At 36.2% G+C, this 12,416-nt stretch overlaps 2 protein-coding genes across 2 annotated transcripts; one reads left to right on the top strand and one right to left on the bottom strand.

Annotated features, from left to right (window-relative positions):
* The first annotated feature begins 955 nt into the window (after positions 1 to 955).
* On the top strand, positions 956 to 7,513 carry LOC123874243 (dolichol kinase). Its single transcript, XM_045919479.1, has 9 exons — positions 956 to 1,259; positions 1,619 to 1,869; positions 2,478 to 2,695; positions 3,143 to 3,331; positions 4,767 to 4,976; positions 5,109 to 5,183; positions 5,946 to 6,126; positions 6,686 to 6,763; positions 7,236 to 7,513. The coding sequence occupies exons 1-9, from the start codon at positions 1,144 to 1,146 to the stop codon at positions 7,382 to 7,384; spliced, it is 1,467 nt and encodes a 488-aa protein (XP_045775435.1). The 5' UTR covers positions 956 to 1,143; the 3' UTR covers positions 7,385 to 7,513.
* Positions 7,514 to 8,030: 517 nt separating this feature from the next.
* On the bottom strand, positions 8,031 to 12,404 carry LOC123874242 (NAD-dependent protein deacetylase Sirt6). The gene is made up of 6 exons (XM_045919478.1): positions 12,186 to 12,404; positions 11,977 to 12,104; positions 11,268 to 11,510; positions 10,697 to 10,870; positions 9,877 to 10,000; positions 8,031 to 9,595 (listed from the first exon to the last, which is right to left on the bottom strand). The coding sequence occupies exons 1-6, from the start codon at positions 12,249 to 12,251 to the stop codon at positions 8,822 to 8,824; spliced, it is 1,509 nt and encodes a 502-aa protein (XP_045775434.1). The 5' UTR covers positions 12,252 to 12,404; the 3' UTR covers positions 8,031 to 8,821.
* Between the last annotated feature and the right edge of the window lie 12 nt (positions 12,405 to 12,416).

Raw genomic sequence — 12,416 nt, forward strand, 5'->3', positions numbered from 1 at the left:
TGTAAGGATATGACCTCAGCCACCGTCATTACTTGCCTGAAAGATCTTTTTCTGACATTTGGCCAACCTCTCTACATTCATAGTGATAGAGGGTCGTCATTCATGTCCGAAGAGTTCAAATCATTTCTACGGCAGTCAAACATAGCCTCGTCCAGAACGACGCCCTATAACCCCCAGGGTAATGGCCAAGTGGAACGACTTAACGGAACGCTCTGGCGAACTATTCAACTCAGCCTTCGGTCAAAGGGATTATCGGTTGAAAATTGGGAAGTAGTACTGAAGGACGCATTGCATTGTGTCCGCTCTCTCCTATGTACGGCAACGAACGCTACTCCGCACGAAAAACTTTTCACATACCCTAGAAGATCCCCGAACGGAGATTCACTGCCATCTTGGCTCACGCCGGGACCGATCCTCATTAAGAAGAACATCCGCTCTTCAAAAACGGACCCTCTTGTCGAGGAAGCCGAGCTTCTAGAGACCAATCCCTACTACTCTCTCATAAGACGGGATAATGGAGAAACCTCAACGGTATCAAACCGTCAATTGGCTCCTTTCCCCAGTTCTACTGATGATAGTAGAGATGATAACTTTGAAACGGCCTCCGAAGACGATAGCCTCACGTTTCCATCTGAAAACAACTCCACACCTCCACCTGAAAATATCGCTCCTTCGTCGTCGCCTCGTGTAGAAGAGCCGTCAACGTCCTCGCCAGTTCTTCGGACTGGACTTCCCAGGAAATCTAATAGGGCGCGAAAATTACCCACCTACCTGGCGGACTTTGTGGTTGATGGGAGTGAGAGTGAAAACTGAACCGGGGGAGAATGAGGTGATGCGACCTCCGCGCTGTACCTCCATAGACAACTGTCATCTAACTACTGTCAAATGAGTCAACGTTTCAGTTAAATAAAACCAATATTTTTCTTGGTTTCTCGTTTTATTATGCCACATAGATATGATTATAATTACCCACAGAGTACTTTTGTAATTACCGAACTAAAAATATAGTGCACAGAGTACTTTGTAAATATATGATATATTATAGTGTGATCCAGGTACTTACGGATTATTTAAAACAAAGTTAGGTATTTGTGCCTTATTTTTACTATCTTCTGCTTCTAATACTATGAAGAGCGTAAAGCTATGATGAAGAGTGTCACAAAGTTTACTCAGTCATTGCAAGATAGGAGCATGGGACTGATGAAAACTTTGGAAAGACATATTGCTATAAGCTTAGAAGAGGCTAATGTAAAACCAAGGTAGGTATACAAGCTTTCCACCACAAGGAATACATATATCTTAGCTTTCTTCATTCATTTGATTACAAGTTAGCACTTCACGCCTGATGGTGTTTAAGATGGAAAAGTGCTAACTCCTAACTTGGTTTGAAGGGATATAACCAGTTACTACTTTAATTTATTGCATGCTTATACATATTTACCAGAAGGTATCACTTAGTGGTACCTCTTTGTTAGTATGGTTGAAAATAGTCACAGCCTCTCCCCAGCTCAAAACTAAAGACTCTGAGGTAGCAATGTTATATCCACATTCCATGGTTTGTGCAACTGTATCTACAGCTCACTGCAACTAGAGTGAATCATATAACTGCCTTTTTCAGACCAGCAAACAGTAATGGGCTATGGTGCCACATACTACTACCAGCTGCACTGGCCACTTACAGCTGTTTTGACAATGTGTCAACCCTATACAAGATAACATCATGTATATCAGTTGGACTGTTCTTCCATAGTGTACTGTTCATACTGTTTCTCTCCACATCAAGTACAGTGTTGAAGGAGCCAGTTTACGCTGGGTGTGTTGCATCTGGTTTCATATCTGCTATACTACTGTATGTCTTCTTGCAAACAGGTATGAATACTTTTTAATAAAATATATATTATGTAGTCGGCCAGGCCACCAGTACACTGTGTTTATACATGGGAAATAGGGTGGGATGGTCCTAATGGAGGATGAATTACCTGCCTAGCAATAAGACATCCCCTTTATGAGTACAAAAAAATATAAGCTGTCAATCAGCAGTTAACAGCAAAATGTAGTTTGTGAGTAAAAACATGGGAACTTAGAAAAACTAATGTTTCTAAAAAGTTTGCTTTAAAGAACCAAACTAAAAAGTTAATACTTAACTATACCTTGGTCATTTTAATTTAACAATTGCAGCTAACCGTTTTTCAGAAATAGGTTTGCAGCAGTGGCAATGTACCAAGGCAAAGTCAAAATATTTATATTTCAAAGAATTTTACACAGTACATTGCACTTTAAATGCCAATAGTTCTGTAAAGCTAAAGAAGAAGTTTTTCCTTTATTTTACACACAATAGATTAATGCTAACAGCTTCTTTTCCACATTCTTGTGAGACAAATCAGTCATTTTCAGGGCCCTAATATGAACCATAAACTAGGTCTTTTTATTTGTATAGATTTTACCCTGTTATTTACTTTATGTTTTATTCATTTCAGACCTTGGGTTTTCTTTGGCAGTCAGTATATTATCCATATGTTTATTTGCTGCCATGCTGCGATTGTTCATAGTGAAGTTTGACAAGACATTCACTTTAGGAGAAGCTATGATAACAGCACAGGCGGTTGTTTTGTTTTTCATAATGTCCATGATCAGATTCTTCTTTAAAATGCGATCGGATGATCAAGAAATGGAATTTATAGGTGTGATAGTATATGTAAGTAACTGTTAAATGCTAACTAATGCTACTGCTTAGCCCTTTACTTTGCCTGCATCCGCATAGTGCACCCAAAACAAGTACATGATGCATTTGACTGAACATTACTTAAACAAATAGGCAGGTAACTCCATACTATTATTATAAATGCGAAAGTGTCTGTCTGTCTTCTACCTTTTCACAGCCCAACAGTTAAACCAATTTTGATGAAATTTGGTACAGAGTTAGCTTACATCCCGTGGAAGGATATAGGCAAATTTTTATCCTCGAAAATCAAAGAATTGCCACAGGATTCTTAAAGGCTTTAGGGCATTAACATTCATAAAGGGCAATAACTATAATTTATCTCAAATTCTTTGGTGACAGTGACGGAAAATTGTGAGGTAGTCCCTACATTATATCATCTACAAGTATATGTATATTACACTAGTGTTTACATATTTTCAGACTATATTATCAACAGTGGGATTGATTGTTACAGTACTGTACTTCCTGACAGACTCTTGGAGGAATCTTAAGACTCTGGCATACATAGTGGCATCAGCTGTTGTATTTGTATTGCTAATACTGCACGCTGTTCTGGGAAGTAACTGTGTGAAAACCATCCTTGATTATGTGTTTGTGGAGCGGGATAGGGTAAGGATTGATTTTCTAATTTTATTTTTCAGATACCAGTTAGCCTATGACTGTAATCTCACCTGGTGGTAAGTGATGATGCAGTCTAAGATGGAAACGGGCTAACCTAAAAGTGGTATGGCAGTTTTTATTAAACCCATTCTCCCTTGGTTTCTACATGACATCATACGGGAACGCTAATGCATCATGGCTTTGCTGGAAGCCTTCTATGGTCTACCAGAGGTTTTTAATTTTTTTGAAGTGAATCTTCTTTACTCTTGTTAGAGAGTTGGAAAAAACAGTTTGCTCTACATTATTGCAAAAATGTCAATAGCTTTCAAATCGGTTGAATCATGAGCAAAACAAGTGCACAATTTTTTTAATTAATTAAATGAAAGCATCACATGTACTTAGTCTCATTAAATATGATGGGCAATATAGTAGACTTGCAACGAATATTCGGTTACTATTTCGGTATTCGGCCTATTCGGCTGCCTTTATTATATTCGGCCGGATACCGAATATCTACATATTATTTGGCCGAATACCGAATACTTAAATAATATATTTTGTCATCACACTAATTTACTCCTTCACGCAAAAACTACTAGACGGATTTGGCTGAAATTTGGAATGGAGATAGATAATATCTTGGATTAGCACATAGGCTACTTTTTGTCCCGGAAAATCAAAGAGTTCCCACGTAATTTCGAAAAACCTAAATCCACGCGGGCGAAGTCGCGGGCATCGGCTAGTAGAGAAATAATTGGTAAAATGAAAAATTAAAATAGATTGATTACGTGTATATTCCTTTTATTTATATTGTTACAACTTTCTGGTACAAATAAAAATAAAATAAAAAAAAATATTCATACTTTCATTTTTGTTATAATCATTTAAGTAGTCATTGGTGCATAACACAGGTACATAATCATCTTCTGAATTGGAAAAATGAAGGATTCTATGTATTTGAATTATTGTGGTAATAAGAGCAACAGCGGGCGCGCGAGCGATGAGTACATTAGAACAAAACAAAGGAGCGCGAAACAATCACGTCTGTACAAATTTTTGGCGCTAAAATCCGGCCGAATACTTTTGCCTAATATTCGGCTATTCGGTCAGGGGCCTCGCCGAATATTCGGTATTCGGTATACTGCCGAATATACTATTCGTTGCAAGTCTACAATATAGCATAATAAGTATAATAAAAAGCTTTAAGAATCTAGGAACATGCACAAGCAAAAATTTTTTTTTTTGTTAAATAACTTTGAAACTAAACAAATATGAAGTTAATTAGTTATTTTGGTTATTTTAATAAATAAATGTTTAACCACTGAAAGTAAACTGGAAAAAAGTCTAACAAATACCTAGCGCGAGCGAAATAAACCCGAGTTTTTTAGTTAGTGAATATAGTAATTATGATGCTTTGATTTATCCAATGTTTTATAATTTCCAGTACAAACTGTTCACATTCTGGCTATTTCTCGTGCTAGTAGCGGTGTGCGCGCTACTGGTGCGCACGCGGCTGGCGGTGAAGGCCAGCACAGTGACACGCAAGACCTTCCACGTTCTGGCGTCACTTGTGTTCTTGTCTGGCATTATATACGACGTGTATCTCATGACTTTGGCTGCGGGGATCGGGCTTGGAGTACTTATATTTGTAGAGGTTTGTGCAAATATTTTATTATTAATTTAAAAAAAACGATACAGATTAATTAAGAAGCTCCTCCTTTTTTGAAGTCGGTTGAAAATAAATAATTGTTGTATTAATAAGTTAAAAATGTGTTTTTATTTTCAGGCCCTACGAAAATCTGGTATAGAACCCATCTCCTCCGCCCTGCAATCAGCTTTTTTAGTCTACTGTGATGAAAAAGTAAGTGTGACACTTTTTTCTTACTTTCAGTAGTACATATTTGTTTGAATTTATTAAATAGCATTAAATACCGTAGACGACAGAGGCGTACTTTATTTTATGTTTTCTTCATATTGATTTGGTTATTACTAAATCCCATTATCTTGTCAAATTGACTTTATGTAGGGGACCAACAGGGCGATTGAGAAAACTCGATTCGGTAAGTGATCGTACGATAAGATATCGTAGTTATCGTACGATAACTTACCAAATCGAGTGTTCTGAATCATATTATAACTTAAATGACGATTCATACTACGATTTATACTATGATTTCGAGACATCGATATTTCGACCCAGTGGCATGGGTCGTGCTTACGACGGGACTGCAATGCGAGAGATAAAGTTCGAGCTGTTATGGGCAGCGAACTATCCTCTTTCTTGTTCTTATAGCTGGAACTTCAAAAACTGACTAAATACACTCACAAGATTACTATTAACTGACGCTGCCCTCGTTTGCATATACCCGAACTGGGTCAAAATATATTAATGTCTCAAAATCGTCATATAAATCGTGTTACGTGTCCGTTATTTAAATTCTAATATTATGCCGTAAAACCACGAATTAAGCCTAGATTCATCAGATGGTACCTTGGAATTTGTGTGTTTGTTTAGAACTGTAATAATAAAAATTATATAATCTCAATAAACAACAAATATTCAATAAACAAATAAATAAATCCTTCCTCTTTATATTATAGTATGGATAGATAATCTTTCCAGGATTGTGGATTATTTGCAATGACTCCCCTGTACCTGTACGTCGGTCTGGCATTCCCTTTACTGCTAGTTCCTAACAGACCAGATCGCGAGTTGGAGCTATTGAGCGGAGTTCTGTCTATCGGAGTGGGAGACACTGCTGCCAGCTGGTTCGGTTCCCACTTTGGCATCAACAAGTGGTCTGGTGAGACACCACCTATCAAAATAATCGATTTTATAACACCCCTCTTTTTGCGTCGGGGGTTAAAAAGCCCTCTTCACCGAAGTAATTTAGCTTAGTAATTTAGTATTTTTCAAACCTGCAGTGCATAGAATAAAATAGATTTTAATTAAAACTTTAAAAGTGATTTTGAAAAATAATTTACCACTGGTACACTTGGTTGGTATAGCATGCAAAAGGGTCAATGCCACACCTACAACGCGGTATTAACTTCGAGTGACCTATTTACGGAACGTTCGTTGACCTCTAGCGTCAGACAGATGTTACACTTGCAATACATGTAAATGTAAGACATGAATGCAAATAAATAAAGAATATATTGTGAACTTTTAAATACAGGATTTTTTAATTGTTCTCGTAGTTTTTTTATATTATGGTATCTTATCAGTAATCATCAGTAGTATTCACCTGTCTTCGTTTTTGCTAGCGTTCTGTTTACAATCTGAGTAATCCTTTCACTTGATTCATTGTGTTGAAAAAATTCTTAATTATTATTTATTGTATGTACACATCTGTTTTCCAGATAGCAACAGAACCATGGAGGGTACCGCATTTAATATTCTGTCACAAATAGGAACTGTATACGCCTTGCAATTTTTTGGTAAGATGATTTTGGGAAAATGGCAAGTCTAAAATATTGCTATCCCTTTCCATAGTATTCCCTGCGGAAAAGGATAGCACTTTTAGACCTGTTAATTTGGTTTTTTATAACTTACTAGTTTATGTCCGCAACTTCATCCGTATGGATTTAGGTTTATAAAAATCCCGTGGGAATTCTTTGATTTTCCGGAATAAAAAGCTGTCTATGTCACTTCCAGGTCTTTAACTATACCCATTCAAAAAAATCACGCCAATCCGTTGCGACGTGATTGAATGGCAAACCAATAAACAAACACAGTTTCGCATTTTATAATATGGGTAGTGAATAGTGATTTCGCATGCGATAATGAAACATCAACGCCTTTGCGTCACAGGCGATAATCGTTTCGCTACCGCGAGCGAGGCGGTGTGTTAAAGATCTTGATAATATTTGAGAACGATTAAAATGTAGAAAATTGTTTTTTTTTTTTCAGAGCTATTGGATAACAAAAACGCGTTGTTACGCTCAGTGTTTGCGGCGACGGTATCGGGCTTCGTTGAGGCCAAGACTGACCAAGTTGACAACTTGGTGCTCCCCTTAGTTACTATGATAGCGCTCCAGACCACTTGGATACTGCTGTGATTATAATAGAAGTTATTATGTTTATTAATATAATTTATTAATTATTTAGGTATACATTGACGCAGATTCTGTTGTCTTTCTCTAAACTAAATTTAGAGTATCTGCGTCCTAATCCTTTTAATATTGTTAACATTTTACAGCCTCTAAATTTTAGTGCACGCTATAATTTTAAACAATAGGCTCGCGAGTGGCATTTAAAGTCACGAGGTTTGACAGCTCTAAATTAAATTTAAATCTGTCAAACTGTGCCCATCCTCTTCATATTGCATTAGTAAGAAGAGGATGCGAATACCCTAAAATTTAGCTGCCAACAGAATCAGTACCATTATACTACTAAATAAGATTATATGTACCTATTGCGCGTAAGTACTATCCAACAAACCTAGTCTCTCCTTTCACCAAAGGTTGCCTGGTGGAGATTGCTTTAAACAAGGCCGCCTTTGCATACAATTGTTTTTAGTTTATAGTTTCTTGTTTTGTCTTAGTGCTCTCCAAGTCACGTAAAAATGGCGAAGGTCAAATTCAGATTTCCATAGTCAGATACTTCGTTCTGGAAACAGGTTTTAAGCTACTTTCACAGTATAAAAGAAACATAGTAAAATCTATGAGAGAAATCCCAACATAACAACAAAGAATAAACCAAAGATATTAAACTAATTTATTATAGATATTAGAAAAAGATTATGAGGCCTGTAGTAATTGTTACACTACCAACGTTATCACGCGATACGCGACCTGCAAGGACGTATTGATTGAAGGAGGTATTGAAATTCTAAAAGTAATATAGTTCTTGCAATTCACGAAGGCGAGTGAACTTTACTTGTGGTTACATCGTATACATGAGCATTGCGTAATTGTGCGTGCATGTTGGACCAATCTGTCGCGAGCAAGCTCTCGCAAACGCTCACATTTAATGTACCTTACTTATGCGGATACGACTTAAACACAAGCATAAGCCACTCGCCTTCGTCAATTGCAAGAACTGTACTAGGAATGGAAGGTAAGGATGATCTTGAAATCCTGCGATCCCAAAATCGCGACACAATATTGATAGTACTGTAACAATAGGCGTCTTGGCTTGCCTTATTAGTTTTAAATGGACTTAGGGAGGTGTTAGTAGAAAGAATACTATAACATAATTCTACTTAAGTAGGATGTTAGTCTATATTATAGCAAATAGTTTTGTATTTTTATAACATTCATTATGGGTTACATTCCACAAGTGATTATTATCATAAGTGTATAATATTAAAATGGGAAAGAATAAATATGTTCAATGAAGTTTTTGTGATCTTTTCTTTGTATTTCAAGTACATACCTATCCTTAAAATTACAATTTTTTCTCTTTCAAGATGTTATCAGGATAAGTTTTTTATAACTAAATCTTAATCAAGCTCAAATCTCAAAAAATATAAAAGCAGCACAGGTTAAAAACAATTACTCAATTAAAATTACATCTTCATTATCAGAAGATAATACATTTTCACTTTCTTCATTAATATCTAAGTTGATCACTTCTGACTTAACATTGCTTGAACCATTCACCAGTACTTCTGTAGTTCTCTTACTTTCAACTAAAATTAAATCACTAGCATTATCATCCTCTTCGTTATTTTCCACTTTGGTCACTTCTGATTTATCAATAGAAGTATAAATTTCTGTACTCTTTCTTGTATTTCTAATTAGTATAACATCACTAGAAAGACCATTCACATGTCTATTTTCTATTTTGATCAATTTTGACTTATCATCATTATTAAAAGTACCTATTTCTGTAACTAATATTATATCGCTAGCAGTACTATTTTCGATTTTGATCACTTTTGGCTTATCATCACTAAACCTAGCTACTTCTGTTCTGTTCCTTTTATTTTGAACAAGTATGACATCACTAGCAGGATCATTCATTTTCCTATTTTCCAATTTGATTACTTTTGACTTATCATCAACATTTGAAAAACCAATTTCTGTATTGTTTCTTTTTTTAACCAATATACGTTTCTTTTTCACACCTTTGCACTTTACTTTGAACACTTTTTCTAATGCCAATACATCCTTTCGCCTTATAGTCCAGTCGATAATAGTGTTTTGGGCTAATTTAATAAAATTATCTGCCTCAATGTATTCTGGTGTTTCTAAATTTAGAATGTTCATGATTTTTTCTAAGATGTCATCTACATAATAATTTATAACTAAGTCTGCTTTGTTGTCCTGAAAATAATTACACATTTTTTAGCTACTATCAAAAATGGATTAGATGGACATTCAAATACGGAAATCAATATTATTTTGAGTGATTATTTTTTTGTTTTAATTTTTTTACACGTAGTTCCTGTCTCAAGTAGTAAGATTAGCAACACAACTTGTTTGTTGGTGTAAACATGGTGTTAAACTAGCAGGTTGATTCTGATTTTTCTAACATAAATTCTAACTTAGTCAACATTTAAATGTAGTATAGACCTTGTTAGTCAACATTAAAAAACTCAACTTACATGTTTAGTAGGTTGCAGATTGCATATGACTAGTTTCCCTCCGTACTTGACAGTTTCCAATGGCAAGTTGCCACTTGGAATGATTTGAAGAGTTGTGCCCAGGCATATGCTTAGATCGGCTAGGCTATAACAAAAAGCAATATTTAAAAAAAGTATTTCTAGTATTTCTTATGCATCATTATTTCAACTCTTTGTGGCGCACTACCAACCATAGGTTTCCTCTCAGAATGAATAGGATTTAGGCCATAGTCTACCACGCCTGCCAAATGACACAAGACTTTACATATCTTTGAGACTGTTAACCGAGAATCAGGCATGCACATTTCCTCATGTTTTTCTTCAGCAATGAATAGGAAGAGCCACTGAATAGGAAGTGAAATCAACTACTTCATGCAACTGAATATTTCCTTTTTGCGAAACTGATTTAAGGGAAATAAACTCTTTAAATTCTGAGCACAGAATAAGTAGTCCCATCTGAACATGGGGCATAATATGATGGAGCATGGTGCACAAACAGATCTCAGTGGGCTTGAGTATTTAATCCTTAGTCTAGCTGGGCTTGAGTATTTGAGTATCACACTAATATTATAAAGGCGAAAGTTTGTGTGTATGTATGTTTGTTACTCTTTCACGTAAAAACTATTGAATGGATTTCGCTAAAAGTTATCCCGGAAAATTAAAGAGTTCCTACAGGATTTTGATAAACCTAGATCCACGCAGACGAAGTCGCGGGCGTCAAGTAGTTATACATAATCTATGTCCTGCGCAAACTGCCATGTTGCAATTTCAGATTGGACTACTTTTTTTGCAATCACTGTACCTGGAATGTAGCTCAGACATCAAGAGATCATTTTCCGGTAGACTGTGCTCCCAGTCTAGGACTCCGTCGTACAGGCGTCCCCGGCACGGCCGCGCGCCCGCGTGCCCCGCCGCGCACGGCACGCCGCTGCACTTCTTGCCCACCGTCTCCACCGGGCAGCTGCGGACAAACTGCCTGTGGACATGAATTATACATACTATTAGTTACAGTACAAACTGCATTATCACTACTCAAGGGGCCAAGTATATTTTCCACTATTATAGAGAGTTTTAGTTATGTAGGAGAAGAAATAAATTACAATTAAACTAGTGTTTCACCCTGAACTAAGATCTCTTTTTTCAACTTTCAAAGTAAGATTACTGTACCAAGTGAGATATCATATGAAAGAGCTTTAACTGTACATTCTAAAACAGAATTTTATTTATTTTCGTACATAGTGGTTTTTGATTTATCATGCAAAATGTCGAAAAAATACGACTAGTATGGAACCCCCGGTGCATGAATCTGACTCACACTTGGCCAGTTTTTTAAATATCAGATTAAAAAATGTTTTGAAGTGGATTTAATTTACCTCTTGCACAAGTTGCATTCATCTATAAACATATTCCCGTGCAACTCAGCCAAGTATTTCCTAGGTAATCCAGATTTTAAATGTAGGCCATCAATGTTTTGACTGATTATGTACTGAACTTTGTTACTTTCTACTAGTTTCCTCAAAATCATGTGAGTCTTTGTTGGTTTGGCATCTGTAAATGACACATTTATTGAGGGTTTCTTTCCTTTCTTTTCTAAGGTCCACACTCCATTAGGGCCCCTGGAAAAATAACACCATAATTGATTTAGCTTTAGGTAGGATCCTGCAACTAGGATTTAGATTTTGGAAAATCTGGTAGGACCCCTTAGTTTTTCCTAGGATAAAAAATGTCTTATATTTTTGATTATGAAATGCTCTACGAGGCATGGGGGTAAATTACTGTCAACTTTCTATTTTTATGGGCTAGTACTGAGTTTCTTCATAGAACAGTCCAGTAGCTAATTCCTTTTAGCCCAAACTGGGAATTAAACCCAGGCCCGCGTTATTCACGGCCGAACATGCTAATCACTAGGCCAAGGCAGTTACAACTTACAACACAGTGATCGACATGAAATGTTGCTATTGACTAAATTAATACGCTTGAAAAATCTGTCTTCCATTCTAAAAACCAAATGATTTATAGGTCCATGATGACCCACTATAAAGCCATCCACTAATAACTAGGTATAATTTTAGTGTTATTCACCGAAAGTCTGGTATGCCTGCTGATGTACTGATTCCAGCTCCTGTATGGACCACCACATGCTTGCTTGTTTTTATAAGTTCTGCCAGGACACGACATTTTTCATTAAGTTTCTCAATGGAATCAAATTTCTGAAAAGGTTCACTTGTGTATAAAGTAACGTAAATATGAGTTTTACTATTGTTTCAGAAAAAAAATCTGTAAAAACTCACCTCAGGTACACCAAGTACACCTTTGTGTTCATAAGGCGACAGTCCTTCCGCATAATTACAAGACATATTGCCCAATAGATAGGTCGGTAAAAAGGTACCACAAGTATATACCCTAAATGAACATTACATTTTATTCTAATCAATAAATCAATTTTCAATTTAAAATTCTGTAAAACGTAAAAAAACAAAACACACGCCAAGCCAATCTCAGACCATAGACCATCTTAGACG

This window comes from Maniola jurtina, chromosome 18, assembly GCF_905333055.1.
Source record: "Maniola jurtina chromosome 18, ilManJurt1.1, whole genome shotgun sequence".
NCBI lineage: Eukaryota > Metazoa > Arthropoda > Insecta > Lepidoptera > Nymphalidae > Maniola > Maniola jurtina.

What these genes read in the sequence shown, in the direction of transcription:
- LOC123874243 (XM_045919479.1), top strand. Translation starts at nt 1,144, where the DNA reads ATGATGAAGAGTGTCACAAAGTTTACTCAGTCATTGCAAGATAGGAGC. An exon ending in GTATGTCTTCTTGCAAACAG is followed by an intron (nt 1,870 to 2,477) that starts GTATGAATACTT and finishes TATTCATTTCAG; the next exon opens with ACCTTGGGTTTTCTTTGGCA. An exon ending in TTATAGGTGTGATAGTATAT is followed by an intron (nt 2,696 to 3,142) that starts GTAAGTAACTGT and finishes ACATATTTTCAG; the next exon opens with ACTATATTATCAACAGTGGG.
- LOC123874242 (XM_045919478.1), bottom strand. Translation starts at nt 12,251, where the DNA reads ATGTCTTGTAATTATGCGGAAGGACTGTCGCCTTATGAACACAAAGGT. An exon ending in GCAGGCATACCAGACTTTCG is followed by an intron (nt 11,511 to 11,976) that starts GTGAATAACACT and finishes TTATTTTTCCAG; the next exon opens with GGGCCCTAATGGAGTGTGGA. An exon ending in GAATGCAACTTGTGCAAGAG is followed by an intron (nt 10,871 to 11,267) that starts GTAAATTAAATC and finishes TCATGTCCACAG; the next exon opens with GCAGTTTGTCCGCAGCTGCC.